A 15,578-nucleotide genomic window follows, 5' to 3' on the forward strand; every position below is an offset into this window, starting at 1 on the left:
CTCTGATGTAAGGGGGAACTCTGTGCTTGCTGGGTTATAGTAACCTAACCTTCATGTAAATTGAGAAATAAGGTTTTTGACTTTTGTTTAACTTAAACACATATATGTATTTATAGTTCAAATATTGATAGTTGCACTGTTTAGCACTAAAAACTGTTATTTTAGGTACTTTTTTGCAGTGCCAGTAAAGAATGTGGATCTGCCAGTAAATTTCATGATTGTTTGCCAGTAAAAAATTGGTGCCGTTTGTAAATTTAGTCATTCTGCCAGTAAATTTCACTTCGGGGGGTTGGCAACACTGGTCATCCTCCACAGCCCAGCACTCCAGCTGAGTGTGTGTGTGTGTGTGTGGGTGGGTGGGGGGGGGGGGGCAGAGAGCTGGTGACTGACAGTCACTGGCTCTCTGCTCATGGAGCTCTAAGAACTGAGCAATCAGTGAAGTTTAATTGCTTGGTTCTCAGTCTTAGAGCTGGAGGGGGACAGATGCAGCATGGAACTGATGCTGCATCCACCTATGTAAGTATGATTCCAAAAAAAAACTCAACTTCTCTTTTAATCTATTTTCTTTTATAATTGACAATTTTATTAAGTTTTGATAATTTCAATACAAAAATATAGGACACAAATAAAGTGAGTGAAAAGAAGAAAGGAAAATAATAAAAAACAAACTTCTTCGGGTAGCACAAAGGCAACCATCAAATATCAAATATGAGGCATAGCCTATTAACAAAAGAGTATAAAAAGAAAAGGGGGGCAAGTGGGACTTTAAATGAAGCATGTCAATTGAAACATTGACATCCCACCCCTGATGACTGGAAAGAAGCCAAGAAACGCGTCGGGTTCTCAAACTAAGGATGCCCAATTAAGCTTATTTTAATCCTTGATAATATCAATTTTTGTCCTATAGAGTTTGTACTCATTCATGTGATTTTATGTATTTTGATTGGTAATTTATGTATTTCTGTTATGAACTGCATCCGTGTATGTCCATTGATTTGTCTATACTCCAGACTCTCTGATTATTATGAAAATATATTAAGTGTATATCTATATTTATATTACTGTACTACCATTGTATGCATTCAGATCATGGACTACCCCTAGGGGTTATTGATTATAAATTAAATCGAAATCATCTCATCTACTCACATGTATTTATTATTTTTTATTTTCAATTGACATGCTTCATTTAAAGTCCCACTTGCCCCCCTTTTCTTTTTATACAATTTACCCAGGATGGAAGCATGCCATTGCTACTTGGTACTGCGGCAGGTCACTTAAATCTATTAACAAAAGAAGCTGTGATACACGAAGAGTTGAAGCTGTTATAGCTGCAAAGGGTGGGCCAACTCAATATTGAACCCTACGGACTAAGACTGGGATGGCATTAACGTTCATGTGCGTGTAAAGGCAGGCCTCCCAATACTTTTGGTAAAATAGTGTATATACATAATTGTCCCTCTCCTTGCTCCCCCCCCCCAAATGCATATATTCATGTTCCATTAATTTCAACGAGAAACATTGAAGTAAAACAATTGGTAAATCTGGGTATATGGAGGCTTGTGACTCTTCTTTCTTCTCCGACAATTAAGTGCTAGGTGGCTGAACCCCAGAAATCATAGTTTTTGCTTTTAGCATGCCAAATTCCTCACAACAATTATTTTTTCAAATTGAAAAGGCTGCAGGAAAAAGCCCATGCAGTCACGGGGCCCCAGTAGATATTAAAAATCTGTGCAGCTTTGTAAAATGTTCATTAATTTTTTTGTCACACTTGTAGACCATTTGTGTCCCCTCAGCAGATTGGCCAAAAAACCCCAGTTAGTATCCCCCACATCCTGCCAATGATTTTCACATCCTAGCAACTAGGCAGGACAAGGGGATTGCAAAATGGGAGTTTTTGTGACAGGCTTCCGGGGGATCTGAATGGCCTACAGGTATGACAATAAAACTAAGCTAAATTTTTCCTAGCCTCTGTTTTTTTAATACCTATTGGGTTCCTTTGATTTAGAAAAAGTGAACTTAACCTTTGATATAACAGTTTTTGGATTCATTCAAGGATAATAATAGAAGTGTGACTTGTTACCTCTTCTGCATTTTGCCCATCTGTTCAGTCATCTCAGCCTGCAATGCCCGGTACATTTCTTGCGTTCTAGCCAGCTGGCTCATGACTTCTTGCACCTTCTCTGTCATGGTCAGTAGCTGCCCCTCCAGGTCCTTCTGCTTACCCAAATTCTCAGCAATCTGCCCCCTCATCTCCTGCAGATGCATTTCCTTGATGGACATAATTGCAATGCAAATTTTACAGACCATTCCATTATACAGGAGGCATTTTAATTTTCAATTGATTTAAAATAATTGAGAAAATAATCATAACCTAGACTACTGGTTTATATTATTATTCAGGCCAAATGCCAAATTATTTATTCACCTCTGTAACATCTCTAAAATGTGCCCCTTTTTAACAACTGAAACCACCAAGCTCCTCATTCATTCCCTTGTTATCTATCACCTTGACTATTGCAACTCCCTTCTCATTGGCCTGCCTCTTCAGAGGCTATTCCCTCTTCAGTCTATCATGAATGTTACTGTTATACTTATCCACCTTACCAATGCTCAGTGTCTGCCACCCCTCTTCACCAATCCCTACACTGGCTCCCGATCGCCCAGCAAATTAAATTCAAAATACTAACCACAACATACAAAGCCATTCACAGCTCTGCCCCGAGCTACATCGCCAATTTTGTCTCCAAAAATCACCCAAACCGTCCCCTCTGCTCTTCTCAAGACCTCCCACTCTCAAGCTCTCTCGTCTCCTCCTTCCATGCTTGTCTCCAGGATTTCTCCAGAGCCTCTCCCATCCTCTGGAATTCGCTACCTCCACTGGTCCAGCTATCCCCTACTCTTGCCACCTCCAGGCAATCCCTGAAAACTCATCTCTTCAGGGAAGCCTATCACATCTCCAACTAATCTCCTACCACTTCTATGAGCTCATTCCCCACAGTTGCAACCTTTTGTACCACCTTCCCCACCCTATTAGATTGTAAGCTCTTCTGAGCAGGGTCCTCTCAATCCTCTTGTATTTTATTGTATTGTAACTGTATTGTCTCCTTTTATATTGTAAAGTGCTGTGTAAACTGTTGGAACTACATAAATCCTATATAATAATAATAATAATAATAATAATAATAATAATAATAATAATTTATTAGGCCAAATGCTTATAAGAAAATTCCACATTTATTTAAAGAACAGTATCATTTGCAATTAAAAACTTGCCCCATCCCCCCCACCACCCTCAACTTTGTAGTCAGCTATGATATGTACTTCCTTCTATGACAACTTGGCTTATTCAATAATATTCAGTAAACTACTTGTATACAGAGCACCCCAAAAATACAATTATCTGCCAATCTGATAGGTTGTCTGCTTTTCCAATCAGTTTTGCTCCTATTACAACACTAGGATTGATCACATGACTGTAAAAGTTTTCACCCAGGAAGTGTATGACATGTACCTGCTGGGACACTTCCAGGTTCAGCAATCTCGTTTCTTCTTAGCCCTTGTACACACGGTCGGAGAATCCGTCGGATTGTGTCCTATCGGACCATGTCGTCGGATAATCTGACTGTGTGTGGTATGCATCGGACTGATTCCGTCGGAATATCCGTCGGACCCAATTTTCAAACATGTTGGAAATATTTCCCGACCAACTGGGCCGGTCGGACATACTCCGATCATGTGTAGAGAATTTTGATCGGACCAAGTGCCACGCATGCTCAGATCAAATTCCTACATCAAAGCTATTGGCTACTAGCCTGAATGTAGTCCCATTGTAACGAAATTACGTCATCACGTTCTGAAAGATCGGATTTTTCGCCAACTTTGTCCGACCGCGTGTATGCAACAGTTTCGGACAAGATCCGACGGGCAAAATCCGACGGATTAGGTTGGCAAAATTTCCGACCGTGTGTACAGGGGCTAACAGTTTTAAAGTACGTGTAAACCAATATTGTGCAATTTTAAATAAAGTGGAATTATGCTATGGGGATCTTCTTTGTTTCATCCTGCATATGGTGAGAGATTTATTGTAAAGACTGTGTATTGGGACAGGATTTATTTAAAGTGATTGTAAGGGTTTTTCTTTTTTTTTAAATAACAAACATATCATACTTACCTCCACTGTGCAGCTCATTTTGCACAGAGCGGCCCCCGAACCTGCTCTTCTGGGGTTCCCCGGTGGCTCTCTCGGCTCCTCACCGCATCAGATAACCCCCTTAGGAGAAGCGCTCTCCTGAGGGGGTTATCTCGTGGGCACGCTCCCGAGTCCAGCGTTCGGAATCCATAGCCTCCGAATGTATGACTCGGCCCTGCCCCCCACATCATTGGATTTGATTGACAGCAGCAGGAGCCAATGGCTGCACTGCTATCAATCTATCCAAACAAGAGCCAAGAACCCTGGCCAGAGAGACAGCGTGTCCCCGTTGGGTCAAATTCCAGGGCTCAGGTAAGTAAAACTGGGGGGCCAGTCACTGCCAGGTGTTTTTGCAGCTTAATGCATAGGATGCATTAAAGAGGGAGTCCACCCAAAAAAAAATATTAAAAGCCAGCAGCTACAAATACTACAGCTGCTGACTTTTAATAAATGGACACATACCTTTCCTGTAGTCCAGCGATGTCGACAGCTGAGGCCAATCAATCGCTCGGCTCTTGGAGGCTGCCGCCGCCATTCTCGGTGAGGGAATCAGGAAATGAATCGGTGCGGCTTCACTTCCCAGGTTCCCTACTGCGCATGCGCGAGTCGCGCAGCGCGATGAGGATGCTCCACACTGTCTCTGGGACCCGTGTGTGTCCAAGCAGACAGCTCGGCGGGACAGGAAGAGGCATAGACTCCCGTGGGAGTCTATGCCCGGAAGTGGGTGCAAATACCTGTCTTAGACAGGTATCTGCACCCCCTCCCCCCTGAAAGGTGCTAACTGTGGCATCGGAGGGAGGGAGGGTTCCGATGAGCGGAAGTTCCACTTTAGGGTGGAACTCCGCTTTCAGGTGAAAAAACACAAAGGTTTACAACCCTTTTATAAGCACTAGCACTATATTGCAGAGACTGCATTATTGGGACACTAAACGCATTTCTATATGAACATTATATTTTCTTCGTTTTATTTCTCTACAGTGTGGTATTTTGTATTTATATAGACTTGTGATTTACACAATGGTGAGTAAATAATAGAGGTAGTGCGGTGAGCCTTTATACTAATTTATAGGTCCAAGCACCATGTAACAGTGGCAGCCTATTGTTATTGTTATTGACTGATTTATTTGTGCATTCATTTGTTGATTGTTCACATTGTTCCCGGTGGAGTATATCATAGCGCAGTTTAACAGTGACCTATTGAATGCATGAAACTGTCCTGATGAGGCACTTCCTGAACAAACATGGACTTACACTCTAATAGTTCACCTTTTCTTAACTTCTAAGGTCATACCTGGCTTCCTCCTTCCTCCCTTGTTGGTCCAATCAGATGATGGTCCTCATTCCTGCACCACGGGACAGTGGACTTTCGTCTGGGAAGAGAGGATGATTGTCGAAGCCGTGGTGTCCTCTGTGAAGTGGAAGCACAAAAATCATTATTTACTACAGTGGAGAAAAATGGTGGTAAAGTGTGGTAGGAAATTGTTGTTCTATGACAGAACGGAGTTGAAGTACTGAAAGATTAGAGACTTTTTATTTAGCAAAGTAAGGCCTCTTGCAAACGGTACTGCATTTCTGGATGTATTTTCAGTCGTTTGTTTTGCACGTATTTGCGTGTATTCATGTACATATTTGTGCATTCGCACGTACAATACATTTCCTAGACAAAATTCATTAATTCATGATTTTGGTGAACTTATTTTATTTAATTTACTCTGTTTTTCTATGCACAATTGTTGATATATTAATTTCTGCACAGACACTTTATTGATTGTACAATAGGTGTACAATATATAGGGCGCTGGTGCACTGCTGCAGATTACTGCCCTATTCTGCAGAAGTCCTTTATCAGTGTAGGGACTGAGGTACAGTCTGCAAATCACTAGCTGCTATGTCCACAAAGGTCCTTGTAAGGACTGGTATAGGTGTACAATATATAGGGCACTGGTGCACTGCTGCAGATTACTGCCCTATTCTGCAGCAGTCCTTTATCAGTGTAGGGACTGAGGTACAGTCTGCAAATCATTAGCTACTATGTCCACAAAGGTCCTTGTAAGGACTGGTATAGGTGTACAATATATAGGGTGCTGGTGCACTGCTGTAGATTACTGCCCTATTCTGCAGAAGTCCTTTATCAGTGAAGGGACTGAGGTACAGTCTGCAAATCACTAGCTACTAGGTCCACAAAGGTCCTTGTAAGGACTGGTATAGGTGTACAATATATAGGGTGCTGGTGTAGGGCTGTGCTGCAGATTACTGCCCTATTCTGCAGAAGTCCTTTATCAGTGTAGGGACTGAGGTACAGTCTGCAAATCACTAGCTGCTAGGTCCACAAAGGTCCTTGTAAGGACTGGTATAGATGTACAATATATAGGGTGCTGGTGCACTGCTGCAGATTACTGCCCTATTCCTGCCCTGGTGTCAGTGCACTCTATCACGGTGCTGGTGTCAGTGCTCTAGATCACGGTGCTGGTGATCATCTCCTGCACCCTCTTCATAGCCTACTCTGACCTTTCCTCTCCTCCATTGCCTTCAGGACTCCTGAGTCCTGAATTGTCAAAAATTCACATATAAAAAAAGAATGCTTGTAGTTGTCAATCCCAGATTCACTTCATACATGTGTTATGTCAGTGGCCATGTGGTGGGACTATATGTGCACAGCTAGTAATTATTTTGTACGAAAAACAAACAACAAAATACAGCGCAGCAAAGAAACTTGTGATGTGATATGAAAAAACATAAAAATCATTTATTAAATAAAAATATAAAAGAACAATAACAAACACATCTGATACTCCTGGGAGCTTAAAAGCACAAAATCCATCGATTGTAACATAGAATCAAAATGTCAACTGACAGATGTTTTGTGATAAATCTCCCCTGAAGTCTTGTATTTGTGACTTTAAGGCAACAAAAAAACTGCACTGCCACCAACCAGCTGGGACGTGGGGGCTTGGTGATTACAAACAATCCTCACCCAGAGAGGGGAAATTACAGTACTTGATGGAAAACAGAACTTGTCAGGTGCAGATAAAAGGAACTGTGCTCCTAAAGTCACTCACTGTTAGTAGATGGACTGCGAGACTAGGACTCCACCGCTCTAAGCCTGTAGGAGGGAGGGGGGGGGGGGGGGTTGTCCTGCTCCATATGATGGTTAAAACTCTGGAAGGGAGATGCGGGTAATGTAGTCCGAAGTTGGACACAAGGTGCATTTGTATTTGATTTTATATGGATATGTACTTGAATTCTGTTATGGTTTTTCAGACTCAGTGTTTACAAGTTAAAATATTTTTTTTTTTTTGCTAGAAAATTACTTAGAACTCCCAAACATTATATATTTTTTTCTAACACCCTAGAGAATAAAATAAGACAACAGTAAAGTTAGCCCAATTGTTTTTTATATTGTGAAAGATAATGTTACACCAAGTAAATTGATACCCAACATGTCCCTCTTCAAACTTGCGCCCGCTCGTGGAATGGCAACAAACTTTTACTCTTAAAAATCTCCACATTTAAAAATTTCTACAGGTTACCAGTTTTGAGTTACAGAGGAGGTCTAGGGCTAGAATTATTGCTCTTGCTCCCACTCTAAACATCCCTTGTAATATTGGGACTTCAGTCTTGGCGTCCGACCAAGTTGCAGAGGTTCAGTCGGACGGGGAACCAAGTTGTTGCTATCAGGAATGATCATTTTGGTTGGCAGTGGCAATCATGGATCAAAGCCAGAGGTAAAGAGAAAGCAGCCGCCACTAAGGGACCATCCTTCCTATTATCAGAGGCCGGTTTATGGAAGTCTGAAAGAAGTACCAGAGCAGCCTTTTTCACTAGCTGAGGACGGTGAAGAAGTGAGAAATCTTCAGCAACTGCCAAGCCAGGGACTCAGTGGGTTAGTGGGGGTAAGGCTTAAGGAGTATACAGCGGGTTAGCTGTTAGAGCTCAGAGGATCCAGTGATGACTGGGATCTTGAAGTCAAGTCTAGTGAGAGACTGGAAGCTCAGTGAGTGAAGATATACAGTGGGACACTGTGAGATGTAAGAAAAGATCTATAGCAAGTTACTGTGAGTTACATGTAAGGATCACTGTTGACTGTTGCCTAAGGGTGTCCTGGCCCTAACCTTCTCTCCTCCAGTTCTTGTTAAGAGACAATAAATCTCTACTGTTTGCATCCAAAAAGTGACTGGCGCCTAATCATTCCATCTGGCATTACACCCACTGTGCCTAGTAACCCACTCTAAAAAGCATGTCAGCTCTCCCCGATCATGGAGGTCACCATTAGGCCTTTGGAGGTCAGGGCCAGGGCTACATTTATTATCAGCACTATTGTACTACCAGCCAGCACAGAGATCTCATATAGATTGGATAGTTAATGTAGTTACTAAATGATCGCGCTTTTTTCAAATTGAACGGCCTCTACTTCTTTAGCAAGTGAACCCATCAATCCAGTAACTTGCATGTTTTTTCCGACGGAAAATCTGTTCCTGTGTACGGGAATTTCTCTGGAACTTTCGACCGTCAAGAATGCGGAGACGTACAACACTAAGACGAGCTGAAAAAATGAAGTTCCATGCTTCCGAGCATGCACTGAATTGTTTCCGAGCATGCGTAGGAATTTTACGACTCAGAATTTGTACAAATGATTGGAATTTCTGATCAGAACTTTTTCCGACCGAAAAATAAAGAACTTACTCTCAGTCTTTTGCTGGCGGGAATTCAGCCAGAAAAATTCAGATGGAGCATACACACGGCCGTAATTTCTGACCAAAAGCTCACATCCAACTTTTGCTGGCAGAATTTCTGATCGTGTGTATGGGGCTTTAGTGGTGGCTGTTACATACACATCCAAACAGTACTTATAACATTATTATTTTTGACACCTTTACAGTAGTATCCTCCTGATCTTTATCAGCCACTGAGTTAGCATCTGCCCTTGTCCTGCGCTCTCGTCTTGGTCTGCTCTGTGCAGGAACACTCTGTGTGCGGGTAACATGACGTTTGCTCTTCTTCTCCTCAATCCTTGGCAGTGGAGCCAGCTGTTCCCTCATTAGGCTGCCGAGTGACTGACACTTTTTCACAAGAGGTCGGAAATTTCTCATGTCCTTTGGAAACATGTACTCTGGTTCTTCACTCTCTTCCTGGCTGTGGAAAAAGCACACAATGGGATGTGATTCTTCATATGGTAACCTCTCCAGGAAAAAGTTAAGTTCATCTCATGCCAATGTCTGTACTTCTTTCTACTGTCTACTGAACAAATATGATTTTTTTTTTGCCATAATTGGGTAGAGCATCCCACAGAGGCAGTGTACAAAACCTTTAGTATAATACCATATAACATGATAGGAATGAGCGCCCCACTTGCAAGAGCTAATTAAGCTGGCCAAGGACATGAAATACCAGAAACACAGGCAATCAGGCAGTGATCTAATGTTTGAGACTAAAAGATGCCTTCTCCTTGAATGCTCTCACGAAGGAGGAAGGGTGGCATCATTTGGACCAGAGCAGGATAATCCATAAGCAATGCTAGCCAATAGCGTAGGGCCCGGTGGATGTCCATGACCCAGATACAACCTTCTCCTGCAGTAAACCAGGGGGATAGTACAATTGGACAAGCCATAAAATTCAATCTTCTGCACTTAGTAGTGGGCCCAGACCATAGGTGTATACAGCCTATTGCATTAAGGTGTGCACCCCAAAACCCAAACTTACATGCATTTCTCTGCAGCCTCAGCTGCACTGGACAGTGAATGAAAGGGGGTAGTGCTCTGTGCTGAGCCGTTTCCTGTTCATTTACAAACTGAAGCATAGTAAACACAGTTTACTATTTATTTATTTCAGGTATTTATATAGCGCCGTCAATTTGCGCAGCACTTTACATATACATTGTACATTCACATCAGTCCTTACCCTCAAGGAGCTTACAACTTAAGGTCCCTAACACACATTCATACATATAGTAGGGCCAATTTAGACAGGATTCGATTAACCTACCAGCATGTCTTTAGAGTATGCATCAGTTATGAATGAACACAGGGAGTGTGAGTGTGTGTATTCATTTTCAAAAGGAAGGGGCCAATAAATGACATACAGTATCTCACAAAAGTGAGTACACCCCTCACATTTTTGTAAATATTTTATTACATATTTTCATGTGACAGCACTGAAGAAATGACACTTTGCTACAATGTAAAGTAGTGAGTGTACAGCTTGTATAACAGTGTAAATTTTCCTCAAAATAACTCAACACACAACCATTAATGTCTAAACCGCTGACAACAAAAGTGAGTACACCCATAAGTGAAAATGTCCAAATTGGGCCCAAAGTGCCAATATTTTGTGTGGCCACCATTATTTTCCAGCACTGCTTTAACCCTCTTGGGCATGGAGTTCACCAGAGCTTCACAGGTTGCCACTGGAGTCCTCTTCCACTCCTCCATGACAACATCACAGAGCTGGTAGATGTTAAAGACCACCTTCCGTTTGAGGATGTCCTACAGATGCTCAATAGGGTTTTGGTCTGGGGTCATGCTTGGCCAGTCCATCGCCTTTACCCTCAGCTTCTTTAGCAAGGCAGTGGTTATCTTGTAGGTGTGTTTGGGATCGTTATCATGTTGAAATACTGTCCTGCGGCCCAGTCTCCGAAGGGAGGGGCTCATGCTCTGCTTCAGTATGTCACAGTACATGTTGGCATTCATGGTTCCCTCAATGAACTGCAGCTCCCCAGAGCCGGCAGCACTCATGCAGCCCCAGATCATAACACTCCCACCACCGTGCTTGACTGTAGGCAAGACATACTTGTCTTTGTACTCCTCACCTGGTTGCCACCACACATGCTTGACACCATCTGAACCAAATAAGTTTATCTTGGTCTCATCAGACCACAGGACATAGTTCCAGTAATCCATGTCCTTAGTCTGCTTGCCTTCAGAAAACTGTTTGCAGGCTTTCTTGTTCTTTAGAAGAGGCTTCCTTCTGGGATTACAGCCATGCAGACCAATTTGATGCAGTGTGTGGCATATGGTCTGAGCACTGACAGGCTGATCCCCCACCCCCTCAACCTCTGCAGCAATGTTGGTAGAACTTATGCGTCTATTTCCCAAAGACAACCTCTGGATATGACGCTGAGCACGTGCACTTAACTTCTGTGGTCGACCATGGCGAGGCCTGTTCTGAGTGGAACCTGTCTTGTTAAACTGCTGTATGGTCTTGGCCACTGTGCTGCAGCTCAGTTTCAGGGTCTTGGCAATCTGCTTATAGCCTAGGCCATCTTTATGTAGAGCAATAATTATTTTTTTCAGATCCTCAGAGATTTCTTTGCCATGAGGGGCCATGTTGAACTTCCAGTGACCAGTATGAGAGAGTGAAAGTGATAATACCAAATTTAACAAACCTGCTCCCCATTCACACCTGAGACCTTGTAACACTAGCAAGTCGCATGACACTGGGGAGGGAAAATGGCCACTTAATGCCCAATTGGGACATTTTCACTTAGAGGTGTGCTCACTTTTGTTGCCAGCGGTTTAGACATTAATGGCTGTGTGTTGAGTTATTGAGGGGGCAGCAAATTTACACTGTTATACAAGCTGTATACTCATTACTTTACATTGTAGCAAAGTGTAGTTTCTTCAGTGTTGTCACAAGAAAAGATATAAAAAAATATCGACAATAATGTGAGGGGTGTACTCACGTTTGTGAGATACTGTATCTACTAGCTCCTTCCCCCACTCTCCATTCTAGGAGCGAAGACAGGGGGAAGCTGCACCGCACCCAGTATTTAGGGTGTGCTCAGGCACACCCCCTGTGCACACCTATGGCCCAGACGCGATACAAGACTCTTATTCTTGCTTCTCCAGATATGCCACATCTTGCTGCCCACCAAAGACTACTTACACTAGAAACATAAACAAAAAATAGGGCGCACAGGCCTAGTACATTAACCTCATAAATGTCTAATAAATATACTGATGTAGGTAATATACTCACAAAACAAATGCTTGTATCTCAGCTTTTCATAAAAACATAAGCACAAGGCTCTGAGGAAGAGGCAAGCCTTGATACACATTAGCATATGGTATTATTGGATAGTCCTTCGTGAGGTGGATGTTCCATCATGGGCTGATGTTTCTATGAAAAGCTGAGATACAAGCATTCGTTTGTGAGTATACTATCTACATCTGAATATTTATTAAAGCGGAGGTCCACCCTAAAGTGGACCTTCCACTCATCGGAACCCTCCCCCCCTCCGGTGCCACAATCGGCACCTTTCAGGGGGGAGGGGGGTGCAGTTACCTGGATAATCCAGGTAACTGCACCCACTTCCGGGATAGCTCTCTGCGGAAAGGGGCGTAACTTACGCCCCTTTCAGCAAGTGCCCGCCCCTTCCCGCAAGTGCCCCGCTGCCTGCTGGGAAACACACAGATCCCAGAGGCAGCGGGAAGCGTCCTTATTGCGCAGCGCGATTCGCGCATGCGCAGTAGGGAACCGGGAAATGAAGCCGAAAGGCTCCATTTCCTGATTCCCATACCCAAGATGGCGGCGGCAGGACCCGACAGGCGACCTAGAGATCGGCTTCGGGTGCAGACATCGAGGGCGCGCTGGACAGGTAAGTGTCACTATTTTAAAAGTCAGCAGCTGCAGTATTTGTAGCTGCTGGCTCCCGCTTTAAAGACATTTATTGAGGAAAATGCACTAGGCCTGTGTGCCCTGTTTTTTGTTTATTTTTCTAGGATAGCACAATCGGTGCTGTCTGTCATTTTACAAGGGAGGTTGGTAAGTACCGTATTTATCTGCGTATAACACGCACATTCATTTTAAGAGAGAAGTTTCAGGAAAAAAAACTTCAATTTTAAAGGAACTTTGAAGCAAAATAAGCGTCAATGCCCATCTGCAGCCTCATCATTGCCATCAATGCAGCCTGATCAATGCCCATCTGCAACCTCACAAGTGCCATCAATGCAGCCTCATTAGTCCACATCAATGCAGCAGCCTCACCATCGCCATCAATGCAGCAGCCTCACCATTGCTATCAATGCAGCAGCCTCACCATCTCTCCTTTGCCATCAATGCAGCAGCCTCGCCATTGCCATCAGTGCAGCCTGATCAATGCCCATCTGCAGCCTAGAGAGGACAGAGAGTGGGGCAGGACAAACGCCAACAGATTACATACAGTGAGAATCACCTATGATAGACAGAACACTGGTCCAATGGTGGCCCAGGAGACGGGACTTCCTATTACAGAGGCCACCAAGTAAACAGGAGATTCTCACTGTATGTAATCTGACGGCGGCTCTCCCTGTCCCCTCCGAGGCAGCTAAAATTGAATTATTGGCATATAACACGCACACGCTATTTGAACCCAATTTTCATGGTGAAAAAGTGAGTGTTATATTCCAATAAATACAGTAATTGATGTCTAATAGGGTTGGCTATGCAAATACATTGAATACATTAGGGCAGGGGTGTCCAGAGGTGTCCAAACTTTTTCAAAGAGGGCCATATTTGATGAATGAAGTGAATATGCATGAGGGCCGACCATTTTGCCTGACATTCTCCAATAAAATTCGGTCTAAGTGTGTTTGTCCGAGCACTAATACACTGCCCAACAAGAATTCCCTTGCTTTTGTGGCTGTGTGTGGCGAAGAGATAAGCTTGGGCACGTTATTTGGATATACCATATCTATATAACACACACCTTTACTTTAAGAGGGAAGTTTCAGGAAGAAAACTAAAATTTTAAGTAAAGAACTGTGGAGCAAAATAGGGATCAGTGCCCATCAATGCAGCCTAATCATTGCCCATCTGCAGCCTCACCATTGCCATGAATGCAGCCTCACCATTGCCATGAATGTAGCCTCACCATTTCCATGAATGCAGCCACACCATTGCCATGAATGCAGCATCCTCATTTCCATGAATGCAGCATCCCCATTGCCATGAATACAGCACCCCCATTGCCATAAATGCAGCCCCACTATTGCATTGAATGCAGCCCCACCATTGCCATGAATGCAGCACCCTCATTGACATGAATGCAGCACCCCCATTGCCATAAATGCAGCACCCCCTTTGACATAAATGCAGCACCCCCATTGCCATGAATGCAGCATCCCCTTTGACATGAATGCAGCACTCCCATTTCCATAAATGCAGCACCCCCATTGCCATGAACACAGCAGCCCCACTGCCATGAATGCAGCACCCCCTTTGACATGAATGCAGCACCCCCATTGACATGAATGCAGCACCCCCATTGACATGAATGCAGCACCCCCTTTGACATGAATGCAGCACCCCCATTGCCATGAATGCAGCACCCCCTTTGACATGAATTCAGCACTCCCATTGCCATGAATGTAGCACCCCAATTGACATGAATGCAGCACCACCATTGACATAAATGCAGCACACACATTGCCATGAACGCAGCACCCCCATTGCCATGAATGCAGCACCCCCTTTGACATGAATGCAGCACCCCCATTGACATTAATGCAGCACCCCCATTGCCATGAATGCAGCACCCCCTTTGACATGAATGCATTACTCCCATTGCCATGAATGCAGCACCCCCACTGCCATGAATGCAGCACCCCCATTGACATGAATGCAGACTCACCATTGCCATCAGTGCAGCCTGATTCATGCCCACCTGCAGCCTCGGAGGGAAAGGGAGGGGGGCGGGATGAGCGCCAACACATTACATACAGGAGAATCTGTTTTCTCAGCAGCCTCTTTGATACAAAGTCCCGCCTACTATGATGGACAGAACAGTCGTCCAATGGCAGCGCAGGAGGTGGGACTTCCTATTACGGAGGCCGCCGTGTAAACAGGAAATTCTCCCTGTATGTACGGCACTTATCCCGCCCCCTCCCTGTCTCCTCCAAGGCAGGCAGCATATATATCTTTTGTGGCCCCCACTGCTTGAGGATTCGTTGGGGGCCACAAAAGATATACATGCCCAAATTACCAGGCAGGCCATTCGAAACCGGAACGCAGCCCAGACTTTGGACATGCCTGCATTAGGGACAGCTTCTATGTGCCTATTGCAGTCAGTGTCAACTGAGTTGATGCTGTTTACCTGGCTTAGGTTCAGTCCTAATCCATCTGCCAATTCAGCCCTGATCCATCTGTGTTTTATGATGAATCTGTTTTATTCAGTTTTAAACAATCTTAAACAATATTGAGTGATATCATGAGATTAATAATCCAATTCCAATGAATTTACAAGCATACACTGAGATCGTAATAATATTAAGAGGACAAGTGCTGCATAAATACAATAAAATATAGGTCACCAAGGCATGGTAAAATGAGCATAGTAACTGTATTATAGTTAATCCATAGTCCACCAGAAACAATGTTGTAGAGAAACCAAGCGAGATAAATATGGCCTGAA

At 43.6% G+C, this 15,578-nt stretch overlaps 1 protein-coding gene across 1 annotated transcript in view; it reads right to left on the reverse strand.

The window, feature by feature from the left end:
- RASAL3 (RAS protein activator like 3) overlaps positions 1 to 15,578 on the reverse strand; it is a 76,908-nt gene that overhangs the window by 11,909 nt on the left and 49,421 nt on the right. Inside the window, exons 14-16 of the mRNA XM_077470016.1 lie at positions 9,064 to 9,325; positions 5,484 to 5,600; positions 2,084 to 2,271 (exon numbers count right to left, since the gene is read on the reverse strand). Coding sequence (XP_077326142.1) covers positions 2,084 to 2,271; positions 5,484 to 5,600; positions 9,064 to 9,325 — 567 coding nt within the window. The remainder of the gene's footprint in view (positions 1 to 2,083; positions 2,272 to 5,483; positions 5,601 to 9,063; positions 9,326 to 15,578) is intronic.

The sequence above is a fragment of the Lithobates pipiens genome, unplaced genomic scaffold (assembly GCF_037356315.1).
Source record: "Lithobates pipiens isolate NorthernLeopardFrog02 unplaced genomic scaffold, aLitPip1_a1.2 Scaffold_8, whole genome shotgun sequence".
Lineage (NCBI taxonomy): Eukaryota > Metazoa > Chordata > Amphibia > Anura > Ranidae > Lithobates > Lithobates pipiens.